Raw genomic sequence first — 19,519 nt, 5'->3', positions numbered from 1 at the left:
AGCCAGAACGTGAAGCCCCAAGCGACCTCATCTTTGCATTCCCCCCCCCCCCCCCCCCCCCCCCACTCAACCACCCCACCCCCCTAACCCCTAGTCATTATTGCTTACATGTTCAAACATCCAACATCGTCTCTCAGGGACATTTCACAGCATCCGGAGTCCAGCAGGCGGGTTCTGGGAGGCCAGCCGGCTGTTGCTGGTGTGTTCAGGGTTTGTGGCGGCGTCTCAGGCGTTCTTTGGAGTTGACTTGAAAAGACGCCGCACAGTAATGTTGGCACACGTAAAAAAAAGAAATACCCTGGAAGCTTGGCACTATGGGAACGAAATCTTATAAAAACTATTCCATAATCCTCACTATGACTTTTATCTAGAAGCTGATGGAGGTTGCTAGGAAACCGTAGCGCTCCTACTCCAATACTTTTAAGCACAAACGTACATCGAAATGAAGTATCTAACATTTGTGGAACTACTGATAGTGCTGTCGTCTCTTCTCAGTGCTGCTGTTCCTGTTCCCGTCTTCTTCCCAGGAGCAGTCAAGCAGTTTCTCCAAAAACTAAACCTTCCAAGCAAAAGAGACGAAGATCCAACTTTAGAGGGAGTTCCGGGATCTCTGTGGAACCTGTTCAGGCCAGACAACCTCACAGGTGACCCCCTAAGACGCTGGTGACGGGCTGGTCCAGTGCGGGCCCCGCGGAGGCCCTGCTGAGGGGGCCGCCTGAGGGCCCCTGCAAGCGCTGCAGCTCCAGAATGCTGTTGATGGCGCTCTGTAGATGTTCGCTGAGCACATTGTCCTCCTGGAGGGGGGCGTGCGGCGGCACATCCAGCCTGAGGCATTTCACTTTAGGGGTGTCCCGCGGGGGCGGCTCAAAACCGACTGCTTGTGGCACTGGAAGAGGCTCTTTCATTCTGGATAGGGGGGCCCGCGAGGCTCCTTCAGCTCCGTTTTCATCCAAGTCGGCATGATGGGATGAGCCGTTGGTCGCCGGAGGGGGGCGCGGGGTGGCCGCCCCTCCTCCGCCACCGTTGGTCAGCCGGCCGTTGTGGTCCCGCTTCAGAGAACCGTGCACCACCTCTTGCTTGATGGTAAGCCTGAGAGCCCCCCTGGAGCTGGAGCGGTACGTCTTGAGGCCCGGGGGGCGGTCTGACAGTCTAGTCCAGGCCGGGGGAGAGGAGGACGAGGCCCCCGAGGAAGACACTGAAGCGGCCAAGGACATCCTGAAGTACTCTGAAAGGACAAAGGACACCACAAACTGGTGTCAGCATCAGATAGATTAGATGATGGGGGCCATTATTGAGGGGGCTGACCTGGGTCTCTGCGGGCTCGCCGCCGGTCCTCTCCCAAAGAGAACCGTTCTGCCTGCAGGAAGAGGCGCTCCAGCATCACCATTTCAGCCGATGGACTCTCCTGCTGCGGGAAGAACATGATTCTTCCGTTCACACACCAGGATGTACTCACACGTGGGGGTGTGGGGTCACAAAAGCTTGCCAGTTTAAAACAAGACAAGATTCTTGTCTTGCCGCACTTTTGGCCTTGTGCGACTTATACTCTGGAGCGACTTCTGTATGTTGTTTTCTACCTAATTATGCATTTTTGACCTTGTGCGACTTATAGTCCAGAAAATACGGTACCCGCAAAAAATGCGACTTGTACTCTGGAGCGACTTATCGTCCAGAAAATACGGTACCCGCAAAAAATGCAACTTATACTCTAGTGCGACTTATGTATATTTTTTTCTACCTAATTATGCATTTTTGGCTTTGTACGACTTATACTCTGGAGCAACTTATAGTCCAGAAAATACGGTACCCGCAAAAAATGTGACTTATACTCTAGTGCGACTTATGTATATATTTTTTCTACCTAATTATGCAGTTTTGGCTTTGGCTTTTGACTCCAGTGCGACTTGTGTATATATTTTTTGACCTAATTATACATTTTTGGCCTTGTGCGACTTATACTCTGGAGCAGAGGTAGGGAACCTATGGCTCGGGAGCCAGGTAGGGCTCTTTTGATGACTGTATCTGGCTCTCAAGCATTTACCACAATAAAAAATTATTTTTGCTAAAAATTTAAAGTAAACATCACAGAAATGACTGTTAAAAATAATATTAAAAATCAACAACTTTCTTATGCATTTTAATCCGTCCATCTATTTTCTACTGCAATATGGCCGACCACATCCATCTTTCTTGAAGATATTTTCCAGGTCAAACACCAAAACTCGATTATTACTGGGTAATGCCGTAGTCTACCTCGGTCATTGAGATGTCAACATGTAAATGTAAACTTTCCTCCTTTAGTCAAATAGCTAAAGCTGCAGAAGCAAGCCTTCTGACGAAGATGGCCAAAAGAATGAAATATACTGAGTACGGTGCAAAACCATGCAGCAGCAGAAGTTGCATTAATGGCAACAAGTATTTGATTTATTATTAGACACTGCGCTGCTCACGAAAGTGTGCTGGCCACACCCCATTGGCGTGGGGTAGTGTGTCTGGTCTACGTAATTAGAGCCCATTATATCTAAAACTGTTGGTCTTACATAAAAATGCACACATTTTATTGCATTCAATGTTTAAAAAAATGTATATGGCTCTCACAGATACACATTTTAAAATATCTGGCCTTCATGGCTCTTGTAGCCAAAAAGGTTCCCGACCCCTGCTCTGGAGCGTCTTATAGTCCAGAAAATACGATGAACAGAGTGAGCCTTTTGTTGTATCGTGGGTGGAGACGGGGCCAGTAGCATACAAACAGAGTGCAGACAAGCCTGCATGGTCTAGTTTTGTGAGCGTGCCCGGTGACACCCCTACTAATTGCTATTGTTTATATTTACCTGTGTTTCTCTGACCAGTAGCTGCCTGTATTTGTTGACCATGTCCTTGGTGCGCCTCAGCAGGAACCCGGACACCGTGTCAAACTCCTGGTCCACTGCAGGAACCACACAAAGGTCACATGACCCGCCCGAAACCTTCTCCCAGGTAAGCATACTTAGAAATATCCGGCTGACCTAAAGCGAAGTCCTCCTGAGTCGGCAGGAGACCGGCGCACACGTGGTATGGCAGCAGGCGGCGGGCGGCGTCCCTCAGGGTGGAGAAGGCGGTGCTGGTGTTCGGGTTCTGAACCGCCATGTGGTCCGTGCAAAGCAGCTGTTGAAACCTGGGGAGCAATGACTTGACGTTTGACACCAGTATGGCCGTTTTTTTTTGGGGGGGGGGCAAAATGTCAACGATTACAACGAAACTATTCCAGAGTGCTGGACCGTTAGTGGAACCTCAGCTCCACGAGGTGCAATGTGGTTTTTATCCTGGTCGCGGAAACCTGGACCAGCTCTGCACCTTTGGAAGGGTACTGGGGGGTACATGAGAGGCTGTCACTGATTCTGTTCATAATTTTTGGGGGGACAGGAATTCTCATTGAGGGGGGCCATTTTGGGGGCCTTAGGATCTCGTCTCTGCTACTCTGAGACGATATGGTCCTGGTGGCCCCGTCAGTCTCTGACCTTTTACTGGGGCGAGACTCAGCACCTCCAAATCTGAGGCCATGGTTCTCAGCTGGAAAAGGGTGGATCGTGAGGTCCTGCCCCAGGTGAAGGGGTCCAGGTATCGTGAGGGAGGGAAGACCAACAGGCGGATCAGCCAAGCATCTGCAGTAATGCGGTCGCTGTACCGAACCGTATTGGTCCATCGATGGTCCCACCCTGACTCAAAAAGCGAGATTCCTCGGTAGGGTGTCTGGACTCACCGTAAAAGACCGGCTGAGGAGCTCGGCCATCCGGCAGATGCTCAGAATTTCACAATAAAGTTCCTTTAAATAATTCCAAAACATGAAGAAAATAATATTTCCATCCTTGATTTATTTGTACTGTAATATTCTCACCTGTGGCGTCGCATTGCTGGTGTTACTGGTTCTTCTCGCCGCAGCTCCACACCCGCCAGCTGTGTGGAGACACGACCTTCATCAGTCAAAGGTCGGACTTTGCTTTTACTTTGTTAATTCATTCCTAACTAAACATTCCCTTTTCCCACCTGCTGGTCGCTTGTGAAGGGGCCGCCATCCCCGGGGGCCGGGCGGTGTTCCTCCTGGCTGTCAGGAGGGGACGGGTGGCCATGGAGAGACATCAGTTGGCTCTCCACGTCCAAGGCAGCTGTTGGTGCTGAGACACGACACTTTTAGTTGGCGTACGAATCCCGCGTTTTCTGTTTGGGAGACAAACTCACTGTTTAGTGTGTGCTGTTGGACAGGACTGGCGTCCACCCCTCCCCCTCCACAGAGGCTGGCAGCTGACTGGTCCGGCTGCTGCTGAGGCACTGGGATGTTGACCTGCAGAGGGGAGGGGGCTCCAGGGGTGAAGGGGGGCTCCGAGGACTGAGGAGAGGCCAGCGTCCTTTGACTGGTGACAAACAGAGACCGAGACCCCCGGAACTCAGGGGCGCCTTGGTACCGGGTGGGGGAACTCTCCGGTCCGAGAAGGGGGTCTTGATCGGAGAGCATGGCCGCTGACTGAAACGCTCTCAGCAGCGACGTGTCCTCCGAGGGGAGCGGGGAGGAGTCAACACATGGATCCAACATGGCGGTCGCTTGTTGGCTGTCTTGCTCATTGTCCACCGAGGGGGCGAGAGAGTCCAAGGGGACCAGTGGGACTGCTCCGACCAGCATGTCAGACGTGATGGGGGAGCTAAGTGCTTGCTGGGGGGGAGGGCACATGGATGAGAACACGGATGAGAAAACACGTGAGAGTTTTCACTACCTGTTGTAGTTGTTGCATAAAGTCCTGGTTCTGGCTCAGAGATTGGGCCACCTCCTCCACCACTTGGACCAAGTCAGCCGAGGGCATCTCCACGAACGGGGCTGGAGCTGGTTCCGTCTGGGACGCCATGATGGAAGGTGAAGGAGGGGTGGCTGGCTGCGTCGAGACAGGATGTCGGGTCACCTGACCGAAGTGCTAGAAGACATCGTGAAGTCGGTTAGAAATACTTTATCCTCACCAAAGTCCGGTGTTCCTCACCCCTCACCCACCTGTGGCAGCTGAAGGAAGCTCTCCTCCGAAGCGTTCCTTTCCTCGGGCGTTCCTCTCTCAGGAAGCAGCACTACAGAGGCTGGCTGGAGCCCCAGCGGGGGCGGCTCCGTCAGCGATGCCTGAGCCGCAAAGGGCAGGCCCTGCACCACAGACGGAGCGTTGACGATGGAGATGGAGGCCAGATCCGAAGGCAGCACCCCAGCGCTGTTGATTACCGTTATGTGATTTCCCAGTGTAGGGCCGTGTACCAAGGTGGCCCGCTGCCCGCCTGTTGTGTAGCTCCCAGCCAGCTGCGCCGGCATCTGGAAGACTGTCGATGGGGCCGACTGCAGCTGTAGCGGTCCCGACAGGACGGCGGTCTGGCTGAGAGCCAGCTGCCCTGTGGTAGTGAAGACGGGGCTGAAGTTGACCTGTCTTTGGGGGACCGCTAAGATCTGGGACCCGTCCATGAGGTGCCCACTGACGGTGGTCCCGCCTCGGCCGTGTGGATTGGCAGTCAGTAGAGGTGGGGCCCCAGGCTGGGAGATGGTGACTTGGGACTGACCCGGGAGGAGGAACTGGTTTTGGCCTGGAAAGAGTCCCTGAGGCTGCAGCACAAAGGAGCCGCCCTGGTTGACCAGCTGCAGGCTGACCGGTTTGGGGGCCGCTGGGGGGGGCGCTGCAGGTTTCTGGCCCGGAGGCTGAGAAAGTAGAATATTTGGTGAAACGGTCCCAGGAATGAGCGTGAGACCCGGCGGGGGTTGCCCCGACGGCTTTGGGCTAATTTGGACCAGTTTAGGCTGAATGCTGATGGGCAGCTTGGGTTGGATGGGGAGGGGGCCACGTTGCAGGATGACACCGTGGGCTGCTGCCGCTCTCAAAGTGGGGGTGAGGAGAGGTCGCCCCATGACGCCCGTCATGGCTTTATGGATGATCATACTGGAACCCTGAACCGGGCTCAGGGAGAACGTGGTCTCTGGTGAAGGGGCGGGGAAAACATTTCCAGGCAGGAGCCCCATCAGCTGAGGGGGGGCGGCAGGTTTCAGAGAAGGGCAGCCTGGTCCGACAGCAAGCAGGGATGGCTGGGGGGGCTCCACTGCTGCCTGAGTGTCTCTGGGCAAGGCGGGGGCGACGGAGGGAGTCTTGGCTACAAATGGCACAGTGGGTGGCAAGAAGAGGGACACGCTGTCTTGGGTCAGCCCCCCCTCCAGGGCCACAGTCTGTTCGGTGATGTCGGCCTCCTGCAGACTCTGCTGGAGGATGTCGCAACACGCCACCTCTGCTTCCTCCTCCCCGGCCGGGGCCGGGGCCGCCGCCGCCTCCTCCTCTCCCTCCTTTGACTCGCAACCGGACCCCGTGGGAGACCCGATGGGGGACCCCGTCTGCATGTCCACCTGATGTTGACAGTCGTCTCTGCTCTCGGGTGACGAAAGGAGGGCGTCCTCCAGGAAGGATAGATCCACACAGCCGGGCGGAGGCGTCCCCGGGGAGTCTCCGCCATCTCCAAGCAGAGACACGGGGCTCTGGAGAAGACACGGCGAGGACAGGAAGTACTTTTAGGAAACAAAACGGAGAAAACAATGTTCTCCTGGGGGCGCTGGGGACCCCATCGGGCACTCACCGGGGCGTCTGTGAAGAGGGAGGGCTCCCCAGAGGAGGCGCTAATGAGCAGGTCTTCAGTCTGCAGCTGGTGGGTCGTTAGTGGTTTTTAGCTTTGCACACAAACATCAGACTCGAAAAAAGTTGAGTTACCTCAGTCGTCCCATGAAGGAAGTCATTCAGGGCTTGGGGGTCACTGAAACGCACCACATTGGACAATTGACATATACTCTACGTTTATTATTGTACGTCTACAAGCTGGCAGCTGTTTATTATTATTGAATATTATGGGTACCTTACTGTATATATATATTTATATACATGAGGGATGCTAACATAACGTAGCACAGAAAGAAACTCACCATAAAACATCAAGAAGACAAGTCCCATCTTCATCCTCCATGTCCACTAAGAAGACAGAGTCACAAAATGTAAACATGAGCATTAAAAACACATTATGTTGCTTCATATTTGGTTAATTTTGTTTTATTTTAGTTTAACTGCATTTTATTTATAGGCAATTGTCTTATTTTTATGCTTCCTTCACTTTCCTGATTGACATTCCATACTGATGATTATATAAATATAAATATATAAATATGACTATTTTACCAAAAAACGTGATGCCGTGACGTCACCCAGCCAATATAACACCCCCCCTTCCTTCCAGTCCCCCAGGACAGTTGTACACCTTTCATAATGCACCTACTTCACAGACGAGAGGCTCCATACAGAGCGATAGGGCTGAGTGCTGGTGGCCGCCTCATGGGAAGTGGTGGCCGGGCTCGGTTGTCTGGAAGAGTCGGTGGCTGGAGGGTGACTCCTGGCCGATGTGCTGGTGGCGGCTGTGTGGAAGAGACTGCTCCCCCCTCTGTTGGAGCATGGTTGCTGCAAATGTCGACATGAAGACAGGTTATTTTACAAGGGGGGGGGGGGTTGTTATTGTTTTGTCTTAAGGACGAGTCACGTGATTTTTGGGGGTGCTGAGGAGAAACATGGAATTGAGAGGAGGTGACCCCACCCCCCTTTCCCCCCCACGTCCCCATGGATGATCGTAGAACACATCATCACATATGAGCAAAGGGGGTGTTTTTAGGGATGGAAAACACGCAAGACGATCCTCTGGTGCTCTTTTGTGTTTACATCACCAACAACCGCATTAGGACATCACGGCCCCCCGCCCCTCCAAACGACCCCTCATCTAAACCCGCAGTGTGTTGTTGATGCTAGGTTACATAAGGTAAGGGTGTGTGCAGGTGAAATTACGTTGATGTTTTAGGTAAGCGGCAAGGCGACAGAGCGTGATGGTGATGGTGCTGATGCTGAGGAGGAGGGGGAGGATGCTGCTGGTGTAATCACAACCAACAAAAGGCGCCGTACGTGAAAGCATCACCACGCACGATCTCGTCCCACGGAGGCGGACGTGCACGACGGTGGTGGAAAAATAGAAGCGCGATAGAGCAGAGGAGGGAAAAACTCACCCCTTCTTTGTAGTTTATTGTCCTGTCAAGCGGGCCTCTGCGCCATCGATTCTCACTCAGTGGTCCTTTCAGATGCTAAAAGGAGGAGCGGGGGGAGGAGGCGTGTGTGTGTGTGTGCAGGGGTGGGTGTGAGAAACAGACGGGGAAGAGTCGATCATACAACACAAAAGGTGGGGGCGCTCAAGTCTGACTGGAGAGACCGAGTTGAGAGCGGTTGCCACAGTCGAGAGTGGCCGCCTCCTGAGTGCTCTTAGGCGGCTAAACCTTCACATCAACCCGCGGTTTTACCGGAGGAATCATGTATAGTATATGAATGAATGAAATTAATTCGTCAAGTGAGTTATTTTGTAATTAATTCTGGAGTGTTACAGTATATTACAGAAATTTAATTAACGTTTGATATGATTAAAAACAACACAATAAATGGATCAGCTGAATTGGTACTCAACATAAAACCCAGATATCCAGCAAGTTCATTTAAATTTGAATTATACATTTTTGTTTCATGAGAAATTAAGAAAAAAGTTGCACACAAAAAAAAAACAATACAACAAAAATTACTTTTGAAAAAAAAAATTACATTTGTTGGAACTTTACGTCATCTTCAAAATGAACAAACCAACATCCAGGGATCAAAAACAAAGACTTGTTTGCCATTTAAAGCAAATCTTTATTTATAAGTCAACCTACAATAAAAATACTTTCAACTGGGGGAAAAAAACACACACACACACAGACAAAACAGCTGGGGAAAAAAACACAGCGCCCCCTTCAGTTCGCTGCCTGCTGGGCCTGCCGACGAAGCAGCACGTAGATCTTCTCTTTGATCCAGTCTTTGTTGTATGGCTGGTACGTCTGGGTGTCGGCACGATACCTGTGGCAGCAGCACCACACACACACACAAAATATTTTAAGTGAATCTTTCTCTAGGCCACATTGGGTTCAATTTAAATTTGGCGGGCGACGGGGCGGATACTTGCTCGGGGTGCAACATATGCAGAGAAAGCTAACGCATTACGTGATAAACACCAAGTGCTAAACATAACACACTTGAAACTGAAATCTGTTTTCAAAGTTCAAATGCCCGCAAGACATGCTGGGTAGATGCAACAACAATATGAACTACGAACGACAGCAACGTGTTGTGTTGTTTGGATGGCTTTGTTGTACAAGTAACACACCGTTGGGTCTACGCCCCAAGTTCCCAAAGTGGAGTACGTGAATAATAGCACCGAAGGCCGATATTTGCATAACGCGCTCCAATGCCTCATGATCACGGGTGACAGTGGCATTGTACCGCTTATTTCCATGTTGCTGAAGACCAACGCACAGCGAAGAAGCATAAAGATGAGTGTGCGGTTCTTCGGTAGCGATACTTACACCAGGCAGCTGAGGTCAGCCAGGTCGTCGATGAAGTCAAACAGCTGGCTGATGTCGTACGTTATGGATGGGCTGTTGGGGTTCATCCTCTTTAAATGCTCCTCGTACATCTTGCACACGCCTGAGGTCATAACAGAGTGAGTTGTGGGAGCTCCAGGTTTGATGAATATGCTAACCTAGCATGATGTTTGCTGTTAAATGTGACCGGCATTTTGGTGCTCACATAGCTGTGCTAGTGTCGCGACCATTTATGTCCCCCTGTCCCGGTAATGTTACCTTCCATGCACTCGTTGACCGATTCATAGTCAGCATATGTTCTTCCTTCCGGCCTCTTGGTAGGCTGCACTAGCAGGATGGTATGGGACTATACAAATAAATGCAAAAACACAATTTAACAGCCAAATATTACTAGGGATGATTTCTTGACATTAACTAATTTTAATATATCCTGGAGACTACAATATATTCGCAAGAAGTCATCCATAAGCGGAAACATCATGACAAGTTAACTTAGGAAGAAGTTTGCGGTGGGCGCGTTGTAGCATTTAGATCGAGGTAACTGCCAGTATAGACAAATATCGTGGAATGAAGTCAGAAAACTTTTTTTTACAATGAAAAATGAATCAGTAATAAAGAAATGTGTGTCAAGTCACATTACTACTGTTTGTTCATCAATAGAGCCGATGTGTGTGATGGATCTTTACAGCTGCTGCCCGCTTTACTTCCCCCGTGGAAATGCTAACATTAGCGGGTAGCTAGCAAGCTTCTACAGCAATATTCATTCAAAATACGCCGTAGAACTACACATAATACTCGGTGATAGATTTAACAACAATGCGTCTTTAAACGGAGAGTGCGCCTACCATGCTTTAAATGTAATTTTAGGTGTTTTTTGTGATGCTTTTCTTCGTAACTTCTCGCCGTTGACTTCCGCTGCGAAGACGAGCGAGCTCTGACACCGGAAGTACAATACAAACAACCCTGACTCAGGAATAAAAATTTTCCTAAATTGGGTTACATTCACATGTAGATAAAAAATATATATAATTTAGAAGTTTGTTGTTTGTGTTATAACGTGTTATATATTAGGACACATTCATTCATAAATAAATAGTATAAGATGCTGTGTTAAAATTGACAACAGTTTCAACATTTCAGGTGGCAGATCGTGTTATTAACTCAGGCAGAGGCAGATTTCAACACAAGACACAAGCAATAAAGTTAATTTAAAAAAAGAGAGAGGGGGAGCGAGAGAGGGAGAGATAGAGAGAGAAACCGGAAGTAGGCTCAGAAGACAGGAAGAACAAAGAGGGGAAAGTACCCCGGTTCAAAACACATTTACACTCAACTCCCTTCCCATTTGTCACCGTAAGCGGCCGGTAAGTTGGATTAATTCATACCTTTCTGTTCAGGAACGATATTTACACGGCTAAGCTAACAATGTCAGTGTGTTCGCAGCCGCATGTTGTGCCGCTATGTCATTGTTGGCTAACTAGCTTGTTTAGCAGTAGCTTGGCTAATGATAACAGATGCTTCCAGTCGGCATCGTTTGGTCGGTAAAAGTTGAATCCCCGACACTGTTAGGAATATCATCCTTCCCTATGAATATTAAAGCTATGCCTTTTAACGCGATAAATGTTGTTAATGTGTAGCTTGACCACTATAGTCCCGCCCAAATATTCACTGGGGCTTTAATATTGATTCATTTTAAAATACACATATAAGTTCAACAGTCTGTCCAAAATGGTAAAAAGAAACATTGCAAGTCTTGAAATTCTGATTTTAGCAAAACTGCTAGTCCTGGAATTAGAGCTTTTCTGTCGTGGCTACACGTTTTTTAATAGTTGCCAAATTAGAATTAATTTTTGAATGTGACAAGGATCCCAGCCAGGAATTAAATAAAAATTCTGAGTGGGAAAAAATTGTAATGTTACTAAAATAAAGGGAAATATTATCTGGGAATAGGGCTGTGATTTCAAATACAATAATTGGGTGGAAATATTAAATATTTGAATAAAGACACGACACCACTTCATATAATCACATTCTCATACAGATCTATATTGATCTTATATATTTTTTTAAACAATTATTTATCCTTAAATTTATTTGAGGTAATATTTTTGATACCAAAGTTCCAGATTGTTGTCCCTACATTGTGATAAATTTTTCTGAGAAACTTCGGACTTTATTTTCTTTTATTCTCTAATTCTATTACTGTGTCCTTGTAGTATTCCGCTGTGGCCCAAATATTTTGTAGGTTAGTCGTCACATGGGAGTGAGCAGTCACACTTCTTATTAGTCTCTTCCTCATGCTTGTATCTTTGTCATCTCGAGTCATATTTAACTTAAAATAATTTAAGTTATCATTATTTAACTAAGTTTCCTGTCTTTTTTCCAGCGCAACACAATAGACAGTGCACTAGAGGGTCAGCTGGTCTGAATATGGCAAACAGTGCACAAGATGTGGAAAACAACACGGTGAGTGTGAAAGGTGTGAGTGTGTGGAGAGGATATGTTGAGTAATGATTGCTTAAGAGACCACACTGACTTGCAGCAAGTGTGTTTTGTGTGTGTGTGTGTGTGTGTGTGTCACAGGCGGCCTACAGTTTGAAGAACATACAGGGTTTCAATTTACTGTAAATAAAGGCGAGGCCGTGCAGGCCAGTCATACGGCCAAAGTCCATTTTATAGCCTCAATAACGGGCCAGTACCTACCGCGTAGTCTATCTCTTTGTACCGTGGAACACACATTTATTGTGTGACTCGCATGAAATGAGTCAAATCAGAGATAAAGCCTGGCCAAATGTCGATTGGACTCACACCGACTGGAGTTCTTCACAGGCCTGCAACACAAACGCACACTTGGAGGCCTGGACATGTTTGTTGCATGTCTGGTCGTGCCTCGAGATCCACGTGTCTGCTGATACTCTTGAGATGACACAGCTACTCATGTTACTTGACTCCATTCCCCGCATTCAGTAATGCTATTTTTTGTGCTTTAATAATTATTTGGAGTACGTGAGAAAGTGAAAAGGATAATGTAGTGTTTTTTGACTACATGGTTAGTCATTTTCATAACAATGCCTCATTTCTATTTGCTTTATCAACGTAAATAACATGCTAAAATAAGGCTTGATTTATGTGGATATTTCAGTGCGTTCTTTTGCATTGGTTTCTTGTGGACAGGACCAGCAGGAGGCCAACGGAGCTCCAGACCACCCTCAGCAGCAGCACCAAGGAGCCGGCATGACCAGAGCTCGATCCAGAGGGGGTTCAGGTACTGGAGGAGGAGGTGGAGGAGATGATGGAGGCGGAGGCGGCAGCGGTCCGGAGCAGAATGGCCAGGCCCCAGCGGCCAGGCCTCCTCCTCGCGTGGTGGAAGCGGAGGAGGAGGATGACGAGGAGCTGACGCTGAAATACGGCGCCAAGCACGTCATTATGCTCTTCGTTCCCGTCACGCTCTGCATGGTGGTCGTCGTGGCGACTATCAAGTCTGTCAGCTTCTACACGCAGAACGACGGCCAGAGACTGTGAGCGCGCATATTTTGTAAATGTAGTACAGATGCAGCACCACTAGGTGGAGCCAATGCAATGTTCTCTCGGATGCTAACATTGTGTGTCCTCCACCAGTATCTACACACCTTTCCCCGAGGACACGGACACGGTGGGCCAAAGAGCGGTCAACTCCATCCTGAATGCCATCATCATGATCACGGTGATCATCGTCATGACTTTGGTGCTGGTGCTGCTGTACAAGTACCGTTGCTACAAGGTACCCGCCCACAGCCGTCTATGCTCTCACACGGGGGAAAGATGGCGCCTTTTACAGGCAGTTTAAAACAGGGGTCTCAAACTCAATTTACCTGGGGGCCACTGGAGCTAGGGTCTGGGCAAGGCTGGGCCGCATCAGGTTTTCAAAAAAAAAACAAAAAAACGCATTTATTAAAAACAGAAAAATATACAAACTTTTTCAGTGCTTTGGTTCCGATTTTCTACAAGAAAAGCTCTGATAAAACATTCCGCTGTTCTCAAATATCTTTTTTATTTTTCTGCACAAAATAAGATGAAAAATAAATGAACAAATCAAGAATAAAGAAAATCAATCAGTAATAAATAAATATAATAATAATAATAAAAGGGCAAATAATAAAAAGTTAAGAAACCACATATAGTTGGTGGGTAGACAAATGATTTTTTTCAGATTAAAATGAACAAAGCATTATTAGAGCCCTGTAGACATGACAAAACACGACTATAGTCACATTTATACTCTTTTTATTTACAACATATTGCGCAACTGCAGGGTCTTGAGACACATGCTAACTCGCAAACTAGAGAGCTAGCGACCTAAACGGTAGCCTTCAAGTTATTTCCTTTCAACTTAAATAGCCAAAACTTACCACTTCCACACGGATAGGGAGGATAACTATTAACCGTTATTTAACCTTTAACATGAACATGAATCAAACGTAATAATTTTTTCTGGGTACATGATACCATACAGCATCCATATCAAACTTGCGCGGGCCGCACTAACATTAAACTTTCATATCAAGGCGGGGGCCTCAAACTAGTGTCCTGCGGGCCACATTTGGCCCGCGGGCCGCTTGTTTGAGACCCCTGGTTTAAAATGTTCCTCGGTTGAAATGTTTGTTTCCGTAGGTGATCCAAGGCTGGCTCTTCCTCTCCTCGCTCCTCTTGCTCTTCTTCTTTTCTTACATCTACCTCAAGTAAGCCCCACAAACCATCTCGTGTCTTGTCTCCTCTTACTTTGCGCTGACTGACTCTCTCTCTCTCTCTCGCTGCCCCCAGAGAGGTGTTCAAGACCTACAACGTGGCCATGGACTACTTCACTCTGGCCGTCGTCATCTGGAACTTCGGAGTGGTGGGAATGATGTGCATCCATTGGAAAGGGCCTCTGCGCCTCCAGCAGGCCTACCTCATCATGATCAGCGCTCTCATGGCGCTGGTGTTCATCAAGTACCTGCCGGAGTGGACCGCGTGGCTGATATTAGCGGTCATATCCGTCTACGGTAAATACTCGCATATCGTTGTGACTTGGAGACACGTAAACTCTGCTGCGTTTCTTCCTGCAGATCTGTTGGCCGTGCTCTGTCCTAAAGGGCCTCTGAGGATCTTGGTGGAGACGGCTCAGGAGAGGAATGAACCCATCTTTCCCGCTCTCATCTACTCGTGTAAGATGATCTCTGACTTTTTTAAAAATATGGATATATAAGCATGTGGTACTTGGAATTAGCCTAAATTAAGCATAAAAATGGCTAAATGAGCCATCTTTTATGCCACTTATCCTCACTAGGGTCACACGGGTATGCTGGAGCCTATCCCAGCTGACTCTGTGCGAGAGGCGGGGTACACCCTGGACTGGTCGCCAGTCAATCATAGGGCCCATACAGACGAACAACCATTCATACTTATGGACAATAGAATATACAGTCACTAATTAAAGCATTTTTTAGAATCTTTTGTCAAAAAAATGTTTGCCCATATTTGTGAGGCATTGAAGACGCTAGCGAAGACAGAACGTCTGCACGGATCCCACACAAACCCAGCATTAACATATAAACTCCACCAAGAATTCCACAGCCGAGATTAGAACACGGATACCAGCCCAAACATTCTTCCCAAGAGGAAGAATGGATGCTGCTGACCACACGTGTCAACCGTATAAAAATGCCTAGACGAGAACGTCCATGTGATGCTTTCACTTTCCCTCCCAAAGCTACAATGGTGTGGCTCGTCAACATGGCCGACACGGCCCCGCCCAAGAGTTCCGCAGACGCGACCTCACCTCTGCCGGAGCCTCAAGAAGGTGAAACAAATGAACCTGAAAGAAAGACAATCCCCCCCCCACGTTGCTAACTAGCGGACACCTGTCCACAGCGGTGGCGTCCCCGGTGCCGTCCAGCCCATCTCAGGACGACGGCGGCTTCACCCCGTCCTGGGTCAGCCACCAGGAGCACCAGCTGGGGCCGCTGCAGTCCACGGAGCAGAGTCGGCGGGAGATCCAGCAGATGCCCTCGGATCGTCCTCCTCTGGACGACGACGACGAGGAGCGTGAGTGCCATGTTTTTTTACGTCTTTGATGAAATATCAGTGCTTGTTTACGATTACAAAGCTTTTTCCTGAAGGGTCACATACAGAACTTCAATACATTTTGGGTGCTACGCACCTTAGCATAGGTCGTTCAGGTCGTTAAGTCTTTTTTAACCCTTAGATGCATAAGTGGGTCAAAAATGACCCGCTCAGGTTGTTTTCTTGAAATATCTTTAAAATGAACATTTTTAATCATTTCATATTCCAGGTATTCCTCAAAAAACATGTTTTTGATATCATGTCGTTCACATTTTTAACTTATCTTTTATACATTTTAAGAAATTTGTGTTTTTGTGTTACTACCCCAACCTTCCATAAGTGGGTCAAAAATGACCCGGTCAGGTTGTTTTCTTGAAATATCTTCGTAATGAAAAATTGTTATCATTTCATATTCCAGGTATTCCTCAAAAAACATGTTTTTGATATCATGCCATTCACATTTTTAACTTATCTTTTATACATTAAAAAAAAATTTAGTTTTTGTGTTACTACCCCAACCTTCCATAAGTGGGTCAAAAATGACCCGGTCAGGTTGTTTTCTTGAAATATCTTTGTAATGAAAAATTATCATTTCATATTCCAGGTATTCCTCAAAAAACATGTTTTTGATATCATGCCGTTCACGTTTTTAACTTATCTTTTATACATTAAAAAAAAAAATGTGTTTTTGTGTTACTACCCCAACCTTCCATAAATGGGTCAAAAATGACCCGGTCAGGTTGTTTTCTTGAAATATCTTTGTAATGAAAATTTTTTATCATTTCATATTCCAGGTATTCCTCAAAAAACATGTTTTTGATATCATGCCATTCACATTTTTAACTTACCTTTTATACATTTAAAGAAATTTGTGTTTTTGTGTTACTACCCCAACCTTCCATAAGTGGGTCAAAAATGACCCGGTCGGGTTGTTTTCTTGAAATATCTTTGTAATGAAAATTTTTTATCATTTCATATTCCAGGTATTCCTCGAAAAACACGTTTTTGATATACCGCTGCAAAGCCCGGCGTGCTGTAGTCCACGTGAGGTGTTTATACAAAAATGGCTGCCCATATAGTATAAGAATTATGGGCCAACAATACTAAAAATCCAATGGAGGTCAACTTTAATATTGAATTCATGTTATTTTTGCCAATACAAACTGACAACTGCTGGGTGATCTCAAATATTTCATCTCCAGAACATGCAAATTCGATTTTGATCTGAATATAAAAGGATGAAGTGTCAATCATGTTTGCTCACAGGCGGCACAGGTATGGAACTCCTCTTCCTCATCCTGTTTGTGTGTCGTTTCGCCCATCAGCGTACGCGTGTGCGCTAATTACAAGTTGAGGCAAAGAGGGGACGGGGCAGGGGTGGCGATCTCCCCCCTCAATGTGGCGTCCTTTGTCCTCAGGGGGCGTCAAGCTGGGCCTCGGAGACTTCATCTTCTACAGCATGCTGGTGGGAAAAGCCTCGGCCGCCGCCAGCGGCGACTGGAACACCACGCTCGCCTGTTTCGTCGCCATCCTCATTGTGAGTTGCCACAGCCGCTTATTTTCGGGCTCCGCCCTGGGGCGACGCCTCATGGTCGTCACCGCAAATAAGTCGCCTTGTCGTCGGCTTCTTGATGTCAGCCAAGCGTGTGATGTAACCCGGCGTGTGGTTTCCCCCCCCCCCCCCCCTGCAGGGCTTGTGTTTGACCCTGCTCCTGCTCGCCATCTTCAAGAAGGCGCTCCCCGCTCTGCCCATCTCCATTTTCTTTGGCCTGGTCTTCTACTTTGCCACTGATAACCTGGTACGCCCCTTCATGGACGAGCTGGCGCTGCACCAGTTCTACATTTAGCACCATTGGCCTTTTCTACAGCCGGAGGATCCACCCGAGGACAGGACGTCTTTTTTTTTTTTTTTTAGTTCTGCCTTTTCTGTCAGCCTGATGGAGGGTGTTCTCACCTGTTTGTTCTTATAAAATCGAGAGGCGTTGACTACGGACCTTCCAGCGGTTTCATCCCGTCTCAGGCGCAACACAAACTTCAGACTCCCGGCGGGACTTCAGCACCTTGTCTTCATGCAGGGAGGCCCCGCATCCTCACTCGGTCTGACCAGGCGTCTTCTACTGGGACGGCAGGTGCCTTGCTCAGGGACACCAGGAAGTTGAGGCAGTTCAACGAGCTCCTCCCTCGCCCAGAAGCCCTCACATAATGATCAAATCCCACGTTGGCACATTTCACCCAGCCGCTCCGAGGAGGTCAAAGTTCAACCAGCGACCTGCCTGCGGTCATTCTGTTAGCCTGAGTTGCAGGAGGTCCAGTGCCTTGCTCAGGGGCACCTCAGTCCCACTCGTTTTGATTTTTGTCGCGGGAATAAAAATGCGCTCACTCACCGGATTCAAACCCGCCGTCACCGCCCGAGGCTGGCCTGGTGCTGTCGCCGACTTCCTGCATCACACGGGACCCTTCGCTCCTGTCCGCCACGTACGCACGAGCACGTGAAGAATAAAGTGGTGACGTGATGATCCACATGATGTCAGAGCTGCACTCGTGATGGAGAAGAAACATTGTTGGTCTTTTGAGGGAACATTTTTTTTTCGTGTGTCCTTTCCATGCATATGTCTGTTATGCAAATTCCAATGTTCCTTTTTTAAATAAACAATCACGATCAATCAACACTGCTTTTTACGCTTTCCGGTATGACGCCTTATGACGCATGTCCGCCATTCCCAAGGTGCTGTGTTCGAGCCCCACGTGCATTCCAGCTTTGTCGGTTTTGGAGCTCGGCTCCTTACTGGAGGACTTCAGGTTGGGGAGGGCCTTGACTTGTACTGGGGTTTCATCTGGGGGGGGGGGGGCTTGATGTCCCATGATCTCTGTCTATGGTGTATGTTGAATACAGGAAGTCAACACGTTCATTCGTGGTTGTGGTTGGCAATCTTGGGGTGGGGGGGGGGGGGGGCGCTCTTTGTGCCCTTTGCAGCACCCCAATGCTGCTCAGATGTCATCAAATGTCCACCATGTGACCAAACCCAACAGATGATGGGGGGGCGGGAGGCTCATTTCCGTGCCCCCACCCTCAGGTTAATAGTACGGACAAAAAAAAGTATTATTATTTAAGTACTGGAATGTGAAATAAAAAGGAGGCAATTATGAGTTGATTATGGACTATGGACTGTGGATGAAGATCCCAGATTCAGATCAGATTCCTGGGTCAGCTCCTAAAATGGAATGGGTTTTTCACCGGCCCACGTACCTGCCTTGTCCACACTTGAATCGGAATGGTTCTTTGCATAATCCTGTCGAGGATCCCGGACTAGGGAGGGTACCCGGTGAAGTGATCTGTGGGTGTAACGTAAACAAAGCAATCAGAATGCAGTGGAGTTGACCCCCCAGGAAAAAGATGGACCCCAAGTGAGGTCTCATGTCAGGCTTTGGTGTCAATGTTGGCGAGTTTATTCCAAAAAATCTCAGTGGAACATGACGTCACGCACTCCTTTCCACCAGCAGCATAGGTTAAGGAGCTCACCAGGAACTCTAGATGATGCGTGTTTGTACGCAAGGTCTCCCAGGATAGATCCACTAAGGGGATTACAACACCGCATGGAAGAACAGGAGGGAATTTAGGATTAGAATAATCGCCCATGAAGAAGCGGCCGCCGAGACGAGGACAACACTCCAAGACCGAAGCAGACAAAGATGTCCAAGGACAAGCTGGAGAGCCTGGTGCGGCGCATGGAGGAGACTCTGTCGGAGATGGAGCAGCTGAAGGTGCACTGCGGCCGGCAGAGCGAGGAGCTGAGCCAGCTGGTGGTGGAGCTCCGCAGGGAGAACCAGGAGCTGGTGGAGAAGTACAGCCAGCTTGCCGGCGAGTTGAAGGAGGCCAAGGAGATCATCGAGCAGCTCCAAGACACCAAGTACGCCTTCAACGCCAAGGAGAGGCAGGCACAGAAGCTACGCCGCCAGCTCTGACGG

At 48.4% G+C, this 19,519-nt stretch overlaps 3 protein-coding genes across 5 annotated transcripts; 1 reads left to right on the top strand and 2 right to left on the bottom strand.

Annotated features, from left to right (window-relative positions):
- Window positions 1-86: 86 nt before the first annotated feature.
- On the bottom strand, window positions 87-8,214 carry si:ch211-168d23.3 (BRD4-interacting chromatin-remodeling complex-associated protein). 3 transcript variants are annotated; one of them, XM_058078468.1, is made up of 14 exons: window positions 8,078-8,214; window positions 7,306-7,484; window positions 6,959-7,004; window positions 6,750-6,792; window positions 6,619-6,684; window positions 5,018-6,520; window positions 4,749-4,943; window positions 4,219-4,687; window positions 4,027-4,154; window positions 3,878-3,936; window positions 3,009-3,157; window positions 2,835-2,929; window positions 1,306-1,408; window positions 87-1,225 (listed from the first exon to the last, which is right to left on the bottom strand). In XM_058078468.1, coding segments are annotated over exons 2-14 (3,444 nt in total). In that variant the 5' UTR covers window positions 7,307-7,484; window positions 8,078-8,214; the 3' UTR covers window positions 87-638. The 3 variants fall into 3 exon arrangements, with proteins under 3 accessions (XP_057934451.1, XP_057934452.1, XP_057934453.1); XM_058078469.1 differs by having other exon boundaries at window positions 1,306-1,405; XM_058078470.1 differs by having other exon boundaries at window positions 4,027-4,145.
- Window positions 8,215-8,606: 392 nt separating this feature from the next.
- LOC131132667 (enhancer of rudimentary homolog) lies at window positions 8,607-10,481 on the bottom strand. Its single transcript, XM_058078507.1, has 4 exons — window positions 10,321-10,481; window positions 9,734-9,821; window positions 9,458-9,578; window positions 8,607-8,951 (listed from the first exon to the last, which is right to left on the bottom strand). Exons 1-4 carry the CDS (start codon window positions 10,321-10,323, stop codon window positions 8,849-8,851), a joined length of 315 nt encoding a protein of 104 aa, XP_057934490.1. The 5' UTR covers window positions 10,324-10,481; the 3' UTR covers window positions 8,607-8,848.
- A 224-nt stretch (window positions 10,482-10,705) lies between these two features.
- On the top strand, window positions 10,706-18,310 carry psen1 (presenilin 1). The gene is made up of 11 exons (XM_058078495.1): window positions 10,706-10,836; window positions 11,859-11,938; window positions 12,647-12,990; window positions 13,091-13,232; window positions 14,123-14,190; window positions 14,273-14,493; window positions 14,557-14,655; window positions 15,201-15,290; window positions 15,362-15,535; window positions 16,972-17,090; window positions 17,245-18,310. Exons 2-11 carry the CDS (start codon window positions 11,903-11,905, stop codon window positions 17,398-17,400), a joined length of 1,449 nt encoding a protein of 482 aa, XP_057934478.1. The 5' UTR covers window positions 10,706-10,836; window positions 11,859-11,902; the 3' UTR covers window positions 17,401-18,310.
- The last annotated feature ends 1,209 nt before the right edge of the window (window positions 18,311-19,519 follow it).

This window comes from Doryrhamphus excisus, chromosome 7 (genome assembly GCF_030265055.1).
Source record: "Doryrhamphus excisus isolate RoL2022-K1 chromosome 7, RoL_Dexc_1.0, whole genome shotgun sequence".
NCBI lineage: Eukaryota > Metazoa > Chordata > Actinopteri > Syngnathiformes > Syngnathidae > Doryrhamphus > Doryrhamphus excisus.
Note: the sequence above shows the minus strand (reverse complement) of the source record. Positions and strands in the feature narration are given on the sequence as shown.

Coding starts and splice junctions, on each gene's coding strand:
- LOC131132667 (XM_058078507.1), bottom strand. Junction 9,579..9,733: donor GGTCAACGAGTGCATGGAAG/GTAACATTACCG, acceptor TTATGACCTCAG/GCGTGTGCAAGATGTACGAG. Junction 8,952..9,457: donor GCTGACCTCAGCTGCCTGGT/GTAAGTATCGCT, acceptor CTGCTGCCACAG/GTATCGTGCCGACACCCAGA.
- si:ch211-168d23.3 (XM_058078468.1), bottom strand. Junction 6,521..6,618: donor CCCTCTTCACAGACGCCCCG/GTGAGTGCCCGA, acceptor TGTCTTCTCCAG/AGCCCCGTGTCTCTGCTTGG. Junction 3,937..4,026: donor CCTTCACAAGCGACCAGCAG/GTGGGAAAAGGG, acceptor GTCTCCACACAG/CTGGCGGGTGTGGAGCTGCG.
- psen1 (XM_058078495.1), top strand. CDS start 11,903: ATGGCAAACAGTGCACAAGATGTGGAAAACAACACG. Junction 14,494..14,556: donor AGCGGTCATATCCGTCTACG/GTAAATACTCGC, acceptor TTCTTCCTGCAG/ATCTGTTGGCCGTGCTCTGT. Junction 15,291..15,361: donor TCTGCCGGAGCCTCAAGAAG/GTGAAACAAATG, acceptor ACCTGTCCACAG/CGGTGGCGTCCCCGGTGCCG.